The sequence below is a fragment of the Danio rerio genome, chromosome 25 (genome assembly GCF_052040795.2).
Source record: "Danio rerio strain M-AB ecotype USA chromosome 25, GRCz13ab, whole genome shotgun sequence".
Classification (NCBI taxonomy): Eukaryota; Metazoa; Chordata; class Actinopteri; order Cypriniformes; family Danionidae; genus Danio; species Danio rerio.
In genome coordinates, this window is record NC_141045.1 from 24,298,432 (window position 1) to 24,313,983 (window position 15,552).

General features: G+C 39.7%; 1 protein-coding gene across 3 annotated transcripts in view; it reads right to left on the reverse strand.

Moving 5' to 3' along the window:
• Positions 1 to 312: 312 nt before the first annotated feature.
• The window catches only part of dusp8a (dual specificity phosphatase 8a), a 73,329-nt gene continuing 58,089 nt past the window's right edge, over positions 313 to 15,552 (reverse strand). The window contains exons 1-5 of one of the 3 annotated variants that reach the window (XM_087310521.1): positions 9,017 to 9,305; positions 3,732 to 3,898; positions 3,499 to 3,658; positions 3,232 to 3,355; positions 313 to 2,962 (exon numbers count right to left, since the gene is read on the reverse strand). In XM_087310521.1, coding sequence (XP_087166647.1) covers positions 1,894 to 2,962; positions 3,232 to 3,355; positions 3,499 to 3,658; positions 3,732 to 3,898; positions 9,017 to 9,134 — 1,638 coding nt within the window. In that variant the 5' untranslated portion in view covers positions 9,135 to 9,305 and the 3' untranslated portion in view covers positions 313 to 1,893. 3 annotated transcript variants of the gene reach the window in all.

A 15,552-nucleotide genomic window follows, 5' to 3' on the forward strand; every position in this document is an offset into this window, starting at 1 on the left:
CAAAAGGATACAAGCTTCAACATGCGCTTCTCCTAAAAGTTTTAGAAGATTTCTCGACACACACTCTGAAGTCTCGGCACTGAGTGTAACATCAATAAATACTGGCCTGGCATATGTAATCCAGCATCTTTGGCAGTTTTTTGGAGATGGGTAAACATGGATCATTTTGAAAACGTTGTCATGTAAATATGAAACTTATTTTAAATGCAAGGGGAAAACCTTTCCATTTTTTGCTACGTCATAGTCTTGTAAAAGTAGCCTTAGATACCAAGTAAACATAGATGATCAACAGACATATGTAGGGCCATTAGCCATGTTTGAAACACATCTAGTTGTGTTTAATTTATTGAATTTTTTTCATATGGAATATTAGGGGCTTATCTCCTCTCCAAAATGTCACTCTACATGAGCAAAGGGTCAGTCTACCAATCATTCACAACATCCATCCAAACATCCTCCAACAATCAGACCCAAACAAACAATAAATAATGTCATAAATATGCAGAACAAATGGGGGACACAGACAAACCCCTTCAAGAGTCCCTGTCAATTTTTTTTCCCTTCATTTTGTCTTGTGTGCTTGTTAATACAAAACTCGAATTCTTGAAAATCAAATTTACGATGCTGGGGTATCATACATATTCTTCTAGATTACTCTAGAACTTGTTCATGCTGGATTAAAGTCTTTAATAATTCAAGCCAGCAGGCTGGAGAGACAAACAAAAGCGGTAAGAAATGCTTTAGTTTGTGACACACCGCAGGACATCAATGGTTACACAAGATTTTTTTTGTTTGTAAAGCGTTGTGGTACCCTTTTAATAAAAACGTCCCTCTTAAAGCAACAGAAAGTGCATTTAAACATCAGATAATTCCTGGTAATTACGGCACTCCCTTAGAAACAAAAAGGAGGACAAAGAGAAAGGTATGTAAAAACACATATTGCTTGTAGTTGCGTATCGGCCTTGCGAATGTATTTTTATAAATGTCACTGAAAAAGTGAGATCAACACTGAAAAAAGAGGAAAAATAAAAACTCCACAATCTTTATATTATTTCTCATTACCAGAATGAACCAGTAGAATAAATTAAAACTGTAACTAAGAAAATGACAAAAAAATTGTCCATTGAAATCACTGTGTAGAGTTCGTGTAGTTTTCGTTTGTAAGGAACACAGCAGCTTTGAAGCATGCTCAGTGACAGAAACGTGGGTTGCACAAGAGTTCGAGCATCACCACTTGGGCACAGGAGGGGAAGGACGAGACCCTGAAATCTGGGTAACAATAGATTGACAGAGAACATTATGGGAAAACGCCCACAATGCATTTCCTTCATGACATGCCTGGGTCCTCCTCCAGGATTCCGAGAATGCTAGGATGCAGGAGCAGGGTGCACAAAGAGGCCTTCATTCAGCTAGTAAATGTACCACCAATGCTCAGTCTGTGCTGACTCCTCGTGCTGTGGCGGTGTAACTTCACTGAGTCCAGGGGCGGCATAATAAAAGAAACAAGTGTGAGCGTAACAGCCATGCTCAAATCTCAATAGACCAAAAGGCTGGTAAAGCTTTTATGAGGGATTGGGGATCTGTTTCTAAAGTCGGGAAACAAGATTTCTTTCTGCAATTGGAGTCCCAGCTTGTTGTCATCTTGGGGTTGGCTATGGCTTAAAAATAGAAAAAAAGCAAAGTCAATCTGTGTCCGGGTCCACCGGTTTAAAAAGACCAGCCAAAAACAAAAAAAAAGTCTCATTTTTGAGAACCAGTCATTAACAACAAGCCTATGACTAAAATGAAAATGTTCCACACAAGAGCATCTCCAGGTCAACTCTTAGTCATCTTTGCTCATAAGTGGTGCCTATCTGCCAGTGTGTAAAGTCCCCAGAGACTGTGCAGGTGATGTCAGGATACTTCTATGATTTCCATGCTCCCAGAGAAGCTGGACTGTTTACTAATCTTTCCCAGTTCTTCTCTTGAACGTGTCTCTGATATCCCGTCTTCGAACTCCATTTGACAGCTGCGCCGTTTGAACTGCTTATCAGCAGCACTGGAAGTGGGAGCATCCTCATGCCAACTGCCCCTTGAGTCCCGTGGTTCCCCAACCTTTTCCCGCAGACGCACAGACTCACACGGTCCGGGGAGACTGCTACAGCCTAGTGCAGGAAAGTGTACCATCCCTCCTCCACCTCCGTTACCATTCATTGATTCTGAGCCGTAGAACCAAGGGGCTTCATCTGTTGGTGTAACAGGGGTTGTGGCCTGTACGGTGTCTCTATGCTTGGTCCACATGGGACCGGAACCCACGGTGGGCAGGCTAAGCAGCAGGGAGGGCTTCAGATTGTCATTAAGACTGGAACTTTTTTGTGCAGAGAGTGTGCGTCCAAGGTTTAGACTGTGCGAGTGCACGGGAGAACTTCCAGCACTGCTACCATTGTGCTTGCTTTTCCTTCGCGAACGAGGCCTGGAGCTGCTTTCAGGAAAGATGCTTGGAGATTCAGCTAACCCAGGGCTGATGGAAACAGGTGAGTGCTGACATATACCATTGACTTCTCTGGCCTCCGGACTATCAAGTTTGCAGAGTTTGGGGACATCCTCGGTGTGTGCAGGTGCAAGGCGCGGACAGTGGTTGGGCTCATAGACCGATTTGATGTCGAGTGAGAAGGAGCGTTTGAGCCGGTTGGTATCTAGAATACGTTCTGCCGACAGATTCAAGCCATTAAAGCCCTGCTGGAGGGAGGTTGGAGAAGGCAGCTTGCCATCTAATTCTGTGCCATCCTTCTCAGCCTCCAAGCGCCCCTTTTCGGGATCACTGGAAGATTCGCTTCTAGGTTCTGAAAATTCCTTCAACTGCTCCAACTTCTCCTGACCTGAGGAAAGAGCCTTCAGCAACCTCAGACCTTTCTCAAACTCCAGCAGCTGTCCCAGGAAATTGAAGTTGGGTGATATTGAAGGTCTGCGGTCCTTTACAAACCTGGAAACACAAGAAGAGTAAGAATGATTACCCTGAGGCAAAATCCACACATGTGCATAGGACAACATATTCAACACAAAGAGGCATCATGTGAGGATGTATAGGCCGTGAATAAAGATACGTTTTAGGAAACCTACAGCAGGTATTGTTTGCAAGTTTCTATGTGATCCATTTTCCATGTTGCAGGAAATAGATATAAAATTACAGCTACAGAAAATATCTTTCTAAGACTGTGCAATCTAAGCTGCAGGGTGTCTGAGTGAGTTTACCTATAAGCGTCATCTGATGACAAGCCCATTGTCTTCATAATATAAGCAATGGCGATGGTGGCCGACCTGGAGATGCCAGCTAAACAATGGACAATGACTCGACAGTTGGAAACCTTGGCTTTGTCTGAAAGGAAGAAAGAAAACATGTGAGTAAACAAAACATGCAGGACACTCAAATACCTCTTCTGTTGACAAGCCAAAAAAAGAGAAAGTAGCAAAGGGAAAATATAATCAACATTTAAGGTACTGAAGCAAGCATTTTCTTACCAATGAACTCATTTGTTTTGTCGAGCCATGGCAGGAGTTTTTCACAGTAGTTGTCATTGACGGGAATGCGCATGAAATGGCTTTCGGAGATAAACTCTGGTTTTGGGCAGGTGTTGCTTGCATTTAACACATATGTGATGCCGTTTTGAGCCATCAGATCCTGAGGGAGCAAAGAATTAAGATATAAAATATGAACTCTAACATTCTAAGATGTCAGTAATGAGCAGTCGTACCTTGTTAAGCACATCTTTTTGTGATCCCAGGTAGAGATGGGGCAGGATTCGTGTGGGACCAACATTTGCCACAGGCAAACACGGCTGAGACAAGCTCATAGGCAGAGTGGCCACCGGCTTGCCTTCACAAAGGCCTGGGAAACATGATGAGAATGCTGCAAAACCACCTAAAGAAACACAGAAAGAAAAGAAGGAACACATTAGCAACAAAAAGAGTTTTAAGACAAGAATAAGAGACTGTGAAGAATTCTGCGGCTGGTAACATCATCACTGTTGAAACAGATGTTATGTAACTCGACAACGCTCAAACAACTAAACAAAGACACTACAATAATAGGAGAACTATTTCAAGTCAAAACCTTTCATGCTAACAAAAAAAAAACATCTTGATGTCATATGTCATTTGTCAAAAACCAATCAAGAAAGTATTCAGATGTTCTGAAAACGGTTATGCCAATCTAGGTCAGTGCATGTATAAACGCAACAGTCAAGAGAGCAAAGACCGTTTGGCCTATAAAAGAATCCTGTCTCTTTAAGAGGCGGGTGGCTCCAGTTTTGGCATTTGTCTGCCTGAGCTCTTTTTCCTGAATGACCTAATATCCTCAACTGAACAATTGCGTCAGGCTTTGAGAATGAGGGTGGTCACAGGTGCAGACCAAGCCCTTGATTCACAGTTCTTGGCTGACTGGACAACAAAATACCCACATATCAATGCAAAGAAGTATAAACTTATAGAATGCTATTACAAATGTATCTATAAGCAAAACCTGGAATGTATTTGTGTAACAGGGAAAGATGGACAAGTGGATTTAACTTACAGAGCAAGTAAGAAAAGACTTCATCGAGCTGTGCACTGCTGCCAGAAAGTGTGAGCCCCAGCAGATGGGTTTAGACCTTAATCTCAGATGAGCTTCATGAGAATCTGGGACATGGTAACCCTGGGAGCGTGCATACACAGCAGTCAACCAGGGAGCCATGAAATCATTTCATCCCAGCCAGGAAACAGTGCAATAGTCCAAACAAAAGTGACTGTGTTGAACAGAACTCGATGGGAGGGAGGAGTTGTAACGAACAAGTCAATAAAGTGAGTCATGGCAAATAAAAAGTGAGATGATAACATTTAGAACAAAGAAAAGCGTACGCCATGTCAAACGTTATCACATGACATCATGCTGTGAACCTAACCCTTTACTTAACCTGCTTTGCGCCAACTGACATTAAGGAACATCTGTCCAGCTTACTGATGTGCAAATCACCAACTGAGCAACTACAACAAAAATGAAAATTTGCTCACTGTTCACTCACCCTCAAGTGGTTCCAAACCTTTATGAGTTTATTTCTTCTGTTAAACAAAAAGAAGATATTCTCATCGCTGACTTCCAAAGCAAGAAAAATAACAACTCTGGAAGTCTGTGGTCTCCAGCATTCAACAAATATCTTCGTTTGAGGTCAACACAAGGAAGTAACTCAAACAGATTTGGAACATGTGAAGGATGACATAATTTTCAGTTTTAGGTAAACTATCGCTTTAAGAGCGTAAGCGACAACCTGTCTGTTTCCTGCTATTAATGGCAATGGCAAGTACGATGACATCATCTCTCAGCATAGAAGACCGAGAGGTGATTTGCATGTCACTCAAGCAGAACCAACAGGCCCCTGGTGCCTCCGCCATACACCCTTCAAACCAGTGGTAGATGAATGATTGCCAACCAAATGTTCGACAACCCCCCATACTGGTTCAAATGCACCCTTCCCCCCTCAAAAACCACAAATACATATAGATTCTAACTATGCATGGGACAATAACCAGTTTCTAAAATAACATAAATTGTGTTAAAAGAGCAAAAAGATTTTTGGTTTTTACCCAGACATTTAAAAATAACTTATTTTGGAGCAGCAATACTATGAAACCGTGATATATTTGTCTGAGGTTATCATACTTTCAGAATCTTATACCGACTCATGCCTAATTCTAACACAATGATACAAACCCCGTATCCTGGATGTCTACTCCCCTCTTCTGAAAATTTAACCGTCTTTATGAGTCAAGTGACATAACTGGGGTTGGGCATTTTGTCAACCATCCATGGTAAAGCTTCAAATTTTCCCTAGTGTGTGGCTTCCTATCTCCGATCTCCCAAATGTACTACTTGTGCCAAAAGAGGGAAACAATGATGACCTCCCATCCCTCTTCCTTGAACTCAAAGGTCAGGGATTTCAAAGGCTATCGGAGATCTGTAAAAGCAAGACCACAGCTCAAAAAACAAGTGAACAGGCTCCCCCTTTGGAACGGTCTGGAAAACGGCTTCGAAGACCTACAGGGATCCTTTATATAGCTTCCTCGAAAAAAAAAAAGGAAAAAGAATGTTTCTAGACCACAGCAGCACTAACAGGAAAACGTACAGCACCACATTGTTGAAAAGCCAAGAGAGGAAATACTTAAGTGAGGTCATCAGCTATCATTTCTAACAGGGCGGTGGTGGTGACAGTTAGGATTACAAGGAAACCATGAGCTTCCGTATCTGTCTAGATGAAGTTAAATAAGCGAATGACCGGTTTTACTCCTGCAATAATCACACGGTTAAAATACAGTTATATACATACACATTCACTAAGCACAATTTAGCACAATTCACATCCATGTCTGACTTAAAGAGATGAAAATCATATTTTGTAAGTTGTTTTGACAGAACTCAGTCATATTGGAGTGATAGAAACACAATAAATCTAATTTTTTTTATTTCCTGATGTTAAAATAGGATCGAAATCTCTCCCATTTTGAGGCCCACCGCAATGTGATGTAGGAGTGTGGTTTCCCCACCCACCGAATTGATTGACAGCAGCATATTAACATGTCTTCATAGTAACGCTTATAATCATATCCACAAGACAGGACGTGCACAAAGCAACTGGGATTAAAAGATCTGTTCAGCACTCTGTGATCATCAGCACCTCTAGAATGAGTTTAAAACTTCTTATTTATTTATTTATCTTTATAAAACTTAATAGGTTCTGCAGGTTGCAACGTCCCGAATATTAATTGCCAACCTTAAGCCATTTGTAATCAATTGCTTTGGTTCGATTTGAAATTTTCCCAACCAGCGCAGAGCTTATGGGAGCAGAGTGAGTACTACGACTTGCCCCTCCCGGTCCAGTTTAAAACCTTTTTAAAACAGTGCATGCTTGTCATATCACTTTATAATTCTTCACCACAGCCGCATAATGTCAGTACAATTACAAAATAAGACACTTTACTCCCGGTTTGTGGGCGTTAAATCAGGTTTAACATAATAAATGTCCATACACCAGTGTATATTGACGTGTATCCTAACGTGTATTGCGGGAAGGCTTGAATTAATTCCATAACAAATACATCAAATAACCATTGGGAAAGTTCTTTCTGTAGTAAGAAAGATCTGCTTCATTCTTGTATGTCACTGTGCTGCTTATGTGTGAGACGCAGCAGGAGAAGCTACACCCACCACAGCAATAGTGAGCGATCTCTTTGACTCTGAGGGATTGAGGGAGGGGGAGAACCAGCTCATTTCCATTAAAGGCAGAGTCAACAAAAACAGCTCAAATTTAAGGTATAATAAATCATTTGATGGGTATTTTGAGCTGAAACTTTACAGACACACTCTGGAGACAAAAAAGACTTGATCTTGAAAAGGGGGTAAAATAGGTGGCCTTTAAGCAAAAATAGTTGCGTAAGAGGTCAATAGTGACGTTTCTTAAAACCACTATACATGCATTTGCGCAAGAGAAGTGTGCCAGGGTCAACCTCATGCTGGATGAAAAGGCAATGTGCCACTTGCACACTTCCTTTTTTCTCTGTCTGTTTGTCCAAAGCTTACATAACCTCCATTCGCCATCCAGCTTTGTCTGACGTACCTCTAAACTCTTTTAGAGAAACCGTTTCATCATGGAAGTGTTTATCTTTAATTGTTTGATGATAGTTACCTGAATGTTTAATGCATCTGCAATTCTATCCTCCCCTACTGTGCAAACAATGAGTTTTATTTTGGATCTATGGAGACATGATGGTGTTTAATAACACAGTTCATTAACTACAGCCTCTGATATTAGTTCATTGTCCTCTGGCACCTGACCTCCATCTTTAGGAGCCCCTCAGTTTTTCATCTGAACTCTATAGCCACTCTCACACAGGCTTCCATTCAGGGCCTCTACATCTAGTGGCATTGATGGGCCCCTGAATGAAACTAATGCACATTAACACACGCACACACACACACACGCACGCACGTCTCTAGATGCAGAAGACATGACGCCATTGAGAAGCAGACCCCATCTGTCCCCATCTCCACGCACACGCACTCACTTATTAGCATCTCAATAAAGGCCCAATGACATCATTGCACACATGCATGCTGCACAATGAGGAACACAAAAAACAGCAGGGGGTTGGTGGCTACCTCATCACTCCCGGCGCTTTGTGTCATGCTTGACAGATTAGAAGTGTTAAACCCCGGGACTCTGTATCTCCCAATCATTAACTGTTGGCGCTTTTACAATTATTACATTTCTGCTTTAAAGCCGTTACGGAAACACAGACGTCACTGCAATAAAAGTCAACTGCTTAGCAAAGTCCAACTGTTTAACTTGTACTTGATGACATCAGTACAAAGCATACGTGATATATCAAACTCAAATATGTGACCATGGAACACAAAAACCACAGTCATAAGTGCCAACTTTTAGAAATTGAGATGTTGATATCATCTGAAAGCCGATTGAACAATATTTGGCAGAGATACAGCTACAGTATTTGAATATCTGGAATCTCTGAGGGTTTTTAAAAATCGAATTACTATGCACGAAAGTTGTGCATATTGAGTTCTGCGCAATGCAAATTACCAAACCTGAAAGTTTTGATAAATTTACAGTAAAAATGTCTTCATGGAAGATGATCTTTACGTAATATTTGAATGATTTTTTACATAAAATAAAAATTGTGCAACATAAAACTGGTGGTTTTGCATACCAGGGTCACATATACACCTTATGTGCGCTCAATAATGCACCATAAGCTCCAAACTATGAACACAAACAAATCAGCTGCAGTGAATGTACTAAAATAAAACACTCCCACACATGCCCATTTAACTACAACTGCTTTTAGAGACTATTAAAGAAGCACAAATGTTACTCTACTAGATAGCTACAACGATCTCAAGAATTAAAATAAAACTAGATCACAATCAGTATGTTTGACAGGCTCAAATGGGGAAAGCACCGTTGACCAGGTGTCAACAGACGTTACACACCTCTAAGCTTGCGCTCTTTCCTCATCTTGCGGACTCTGATTTTGAGCCTCATGTCTGTTTGCTGAAGCCCCGGCCAGAAGCAGTTTTCCGGAGACGATATGACCACGTCTATGGGCATCTGCACCAACTCAGAAAGCACCAAACCGCAGTCCAAAAAAAAAAAATTATGTCCACTGAATGCCACGAAAAGTACGATCCTAGCTATGTCCCCCACTCAGAGCAGAAGAAGTGTGTGGTCTTTCCTCAGGAGTGCCACGGATCCTTCCTCGATCTCATTCTGTGTGGCAACAACTGAAAGTGGAGCTCGCTATTGTTGTACAGCCTCCATTCAAGTCTTTCCCCGCCTTCTCTCTCTCTCTCTCTCTCTCTCTCTCTCTCTCTCTCTCTATGACCTTAGAGTGAATGAGCTCATTTGCCGTGAGCACAGTCTGCCCTGTCTCTCTCCTCTTTCGCTTACTTTCACTCTGTCTCCCCCCAATCTCTCTCGCTCGCTCGCTCTTACTGTGTATGAGCTGAATCTGGCTCATGAGTAAGGCATGCAACCACATTCCTTACTCACCGAGCAAATATGCAGCCACCTTAGGGGCCCACTCAATGTTTTTCTGAAAATGAAAAAATATAACACCCTCTCGACGACTTTAAGCATGAACCAGACTGCAAGCGTGCACTTTATACATGTACAGAGAGATGCATGTTTCAGCGTGATCACACTACCAACAGTAAATTTATTACAATATGCTAAATTTAATACAATGCTATAATGTTAAATGCTTTACATTGCGGTGCATTGTAAATCCTTCATTCATTCATTTCCCTTCGGCTTAGTCTCGGATTTATCATAAATCGCTGCAGCGGAATGAACCACCAACTCTTCTGGCATATGTTTTGCGAAGCAAACAACCCAGTACTTGGAAACATTGTAAATCAGTAAAAATCCTGCATTTAAATGTCTCTGCAGTGCAATTAGTATAGCAGGATATGTATGTACATGAATGTATGTGCAGAAAGCACTAGAAGAGTCTAATAAATGTAAAATATGTGGTTTTATTTAAAAACTTCAAGGAACACTCAACTTTTTTTGAGTTAAACTATGTTTGAATTGATTCAGTTGATCTGAAACGATTTGGAGCCATTTTAGCTTAGCAAAGAATAGATCATTGAATCAGATTAGACCATTAGCATTTCGCTCAAAAATGTTTCAAGCTATATTTTTCACTACAAAAAATGCTTTTCTTACTTAGATTTTTGTCTTGTTTCGAGGCCAAATATCTAAAAGTTCTTAAATCAAGAAACATTTTCTAGACTAGCAAAACATATTGGCTTGTTTTAAGAAATAATATGCCAAAATGAAGTGAATTTTTCCCTTAATCAAGCTAAATAATCTGCCAATGTGGTAAGCAAAATAATCTTATCACAAATTGAAAAACAAGATTATTTTGCTTACTCCATTGGCAGATTATTTTGCTTGATTTGAGGAAAAATTCACTTCATTTTGGGATATTATTTCTAAAAACAAGACAATATGTTTTGCTTGTCTAGAAAATGCTGCTTGTTTTAAGAATTTGTAGATATTTGGACTAGAAACAAGAAAAAAATCTAAGTAAGAAAAGCATTTTTTGCAGTGTTCCTATTTAAAGCTTTTCTGTTAATACATTGTGTGCCAAGAAATGAAAACTTACTGTCTCCATGCTGATATGCTAGAAAAAACACAATGTATGTGCAGGAAGCACTAGAAGTGTCTAATAAATGTAAAATATCTAGTTTTATTTACAAAATTAAAGCAACACTCAATTTATTTCAGAAAATATGCTCTTTTTAAAGTTAAACAGTTGATTTTAACCATTTTCGAACCAATTCAGTTGATCTGAATCAATTTAGAGCCATTTTAGCTTAGCTTAGCATAGATCATTATATCAGATTAGACCATTAGCCTCTCCCTCAAAAAAAAATTATAAAAGTTATATTTTTTTCTATTTAAAGCTCTTCTGTTGATACCTTGTGTGCCGAGACTGACAGGAAAAGAAAAGTTGCTATTTTTCAAAGACAATATGCTAGGAAATATACTCTCATCCTGATGTTTGGTTGTTTGTTTGTTTTTTATGCCAAGCTATGATTACTATGCCAGAATGGAAGCATAGATCTTACCCATATTGGCCTTTTTTCAGTTGGTTTTAATAGATGATGTAACTACAGATGTGTCAAGCCTTAAATAGGAAAATTGTTCTATGCTAAGCTAAGCTTAAAGTGCTCCCATCATACCCATGGAACACCTTACACAGGGGATCCCAAATTTCAGCCTACAACCCCCAAAATAACCATGCCAGTTACTTGCGACCCACACATTTCTTGGAGGTGGCTATAAATATACAAACGTAGCACACAAGACAATAGGCCTATATAAACACGAGCATACTGACAACAAAAAAAAGTGCAACAGTCTAACAATCATATAATTGTTATAGTCATTTATTTATTGTTTAATTTAATATTAACCACACCTAAAGAGACGTTTTGAGCACAAGTCTATTCTTGGTTTAATTTTGGAGACTGCCACTCAGAGATCATCCTCAATGTTCAGTTGTGGCCTGTATTCATTTTTATTGTATTTGATTACCGTAAAGGTGTCAGAAAGTTTAACCTGGTGCTATAAAATCAATCTGCTGCATCTGACACTATTGCTGTGTTGTTAATCTAATGTAAACACACCAATCATATGAAAAAATAATAATTAAAAGGCTGATGGGTTGTTTTTAATGTAAATATTAACTATTATTTTTATCTTCTGTGGGTTATGGATAAAATATGCTAATTCTAATAGTCACCAAGAGACCCCCTGTCATTGTCCCCCAACCCCCACTTTGCAAACCACTGCCTTAAAGACCTCCTATTATACAATAAAAATTATCATATTTTGGTTTTAAGGGTCTCCAACAGGGCGATATGCATGCACGGTTGAAAAACACTTTCATTGTCTTATAATATGCATTTATTTTTACCTAATTACCCCAGCGACTCCTATATAATTCGGTAAGTGATTTATTTGCTCCCAAGCCCCTCCTTAGCGCGAAGCTAATCTGCACCGATTGGACCGATTAAAGTATGTTGCGATTGGTTGAAAGCGTTCAGCGTGAGACAGAGGGAAATGCCCACCGTGGCTTATCAACAATATTGAAGTAGTCAGAGTGTATGTGAGAGCATACCTGCCAACACTTCTGTTTTCCCCTGGAGTCTCCTGTATTTCAGACCCGTCTCCCGCCACCCTCCTGTTTTGTTATTTATCCTGGAAAACTCACGTAATTTAAACCCCTCTGCGGTCCTCAGCATTTTGGTATGGTCTGTGAAACCCGGGTCGCCTGCATTGGTATATAATCCGATCACAGTAGTGACCCGAAAGACAGTTCATAGTTACTTACATCACAGTACACAGTACCAAGTTCTCAACAGTGTTAATTAGACACTTCAACCCCGAACCTAACACTCCCCAGTCTCGAGAATTTTCAAGGACAAATATTGGCAGGTATGTGTGTGAGCCCAATGCAGAAGTGCATTAAAGCAGTGCAGTAAAACACCAGCATATTGCTCTATTCTTAACCATGACACCAATTCAGTAGTACTCCACACAGTCGCAAAAGTTAAACTATTTTGAACCTTGCCCGCTGCACGTGTGTAGGAACAGCTGACAGTGGCAATAGCAATGACAAACAGCAGTGGATCGCGAGCTCCCAAACGCATTTAAATCCGTAAACAAAGCAGAACGCATTGCGTTTTCAACGTTTAGACACGATATGAGAATATAAAGAGTTAACCTGATACAGAGCAATCATTTACAAGTAACAAAACACAATTAAATACATAATTTGCAAGCTAAAGAAAACAAGGAGGCAACCATTTTAATCACACTTACACTTGTAAAATGGAGGAAGAAACTGGTCTATGAACTGTGTACTGTAAAGTTCTTGTCAAGCTCTGACAAAGTCCCACACATCAATAGTCTTTTCTGATCCTTCCTTTAACAAACGGCAGACGAATCCCCCATTGACACAGCACAAGGCTGGGACGATAACACTGAGGCATTTTTGCAAAAATAAACCTCAACCACTGACTCTTCACTGTTTCATATTTGGGTAGAAAAAAATAACACTAACTTTCCCCTCACACTTCCAATAATATCCAGCTGAGCACAGCGTCTTCATGACTTGATTCAACCGGGATCTGCTACAGTGTTTGTGGGCGGGGCTGCAGGTTTCAATTTTCCCAGGTCTGCGCGTGCAACAAATGGGCGGGGATTGAGTCCCGATCAAGCCGAAGCGGCTTAAGACTCATTATCAAGACGATTCATTTAAAGCACTACGAGTTGACTCTTTTATAAATAAATCAATAGATTTAAAAACTGTCCACTTTCAGATTTAAGCCTTAGCTGGATATTTCTCTTTACTTAGAGCTGTGTTACACACTACTTGGAAGGTCATTTTTAAAAACCCATAATAGGGGCTGTTTAAGGAATGCAAAAATGGTAAAACACATCAGTTTATCTTTTGGAAAGTTGTAAAATTAGCCTATTTTCAAAAAATGTGGAGTATTTTTTAAAGTCTTAACTCCTTTATTTATTCAACACATAGATAGACGTTTCCCAGAGATGGGTTGCGGCTGGAAGGGCATTCGCTGTGTAAAAACTTGCTGAATGAATGAATGAATGAATGAACATAGATAAACGAGTTAGACTTTAGGTTTGTAAATAAAATAGGACGTCAGCCTACAAAAATGCTCAAAATGCTAGTCGCAGTGATAGCTCTGCAGGAAAGATTTGCAGTGTCTGTTCTTAAGAACACTGCTGGATTTTTGTGAAACACTTAAAGCTTTAACTCTTGAGAAGACCAAGTAAGGTCCAGGCTGGTTTGCGCTAACTAATTCTGGTTTAACTGCATCACTCACAACTTTGAAACTGCAGTCTTTTGAGCATGTTTCAAGAGCAACTTCTCTATGGGTGAGTTTGACTCTTGTAAACGTTTAGTTGGGAGCAGATGTATCATAAGAGTGCAGGATTATTTATCAGGTGACACAAAGGAACATCACATTACTGTATGTGTGGCTTATAGAGTGTTGATGCAATGTACAAAATCTATGCTTTAAGGCTTTAACAAAGGATATGTGCAAAAGCAATGGAGTATAGAGTAGGCGAGGGCTAGAGCTGATAGCGCTTGTTGTCGGAGCACCAGTGACATGCGATATGCGGATACATCAGTCTATGATGTAATGCTTACAGGGCCCCAGCTGTCATGCCTGAGGTGTGAGGTAGCCTCCAGTTGAGCGCAACGCCAGCTCCAATCACTCAACACTCACATGTGTGCATCAGTCTAAGTGTGTCTAAATCCCCCCTGTCTGTGATAAACCAGCGTGAAATTTTGCTGGAGTTTGACATACATATCACATAAATGGATCCCAATGGGGCATCTCTCATTTAAGCTCATGATATGGGGCAGAGGAACCAGAACTCTCAGCGCATGATTAAGCTTCTAGATGTCTTATGTATACAAGCCATAAGTGAAGTCATGATGAAGTCATGGAAAAAAGAAACACTACACGTGCACTCAGACGTTACTTGCTACGCATGCGTGGGTATATCATTTTACCATCACTGAAACAAAGCAAATACACTGAAATGAACGAATATACTGTACATGAAAATATCTGCAAATGCCATATAGGAGATCATGTTTTAATTTCACATATATACATTGAATTAGGGATGCAATGATTATAGGTTTTGGTTGTAAGGTAATAGTCTGAGGAATAATCATGGTTATTACAATTATTATGCATTCATTCATTTCAAAACACTACTATTTTAGAAAAAAAAATATCACATGAACTCCTTATATATTAAAGTGGTATTTATTTCTGCTCAGTAACCAACTAATAAAGCACAAAATAATAATAAAATAATAAAAACAAACAATAGTTAATTTCTCTCTTTGGACTTTAAAATAAGTGACTTTTAATATAGGTAATTTGACACTAAAATAAATGACAGAACAATAAAAATATTTATTAATAAATTAATTTATTTAAAATAAATCGTATTTGTTTGTTATCATCTGTGTTCATACATACATAATCATTTTAATTGTTTATATAAAAATTTGTCGTATACATCTTTGGTTTACAATGCACTGAAAGCCGCAGCAGCGTGAGAGGTTTTCAACTGAGTGTGCCTGGAAGACGTGAGTGTGTCGCTCCCTATATGTGAGCACAAGCCGCGCACATCCATTGGAAATAGCAAAATTGTGTGCGAAAAAGATGCAATATGTTAACTGCCCACTGCTGCTAGGTGTCTCAGCTATAGTTAATCCAGTATGCGTGTGTATTAGCCTCAGTGTATAAACTCAGAACTAGTGCACAGTTGGCATAACTTTGTTTAATTGCAGCATTTTCATTCCGTGCAAGGGAAATGCTGTGTTTAGAAGTCTTTACGATTAATTAAAGCACGGTTAATAGTGAAATCAGTTAATCGTTGCATCCCTAAACTAAATATCATA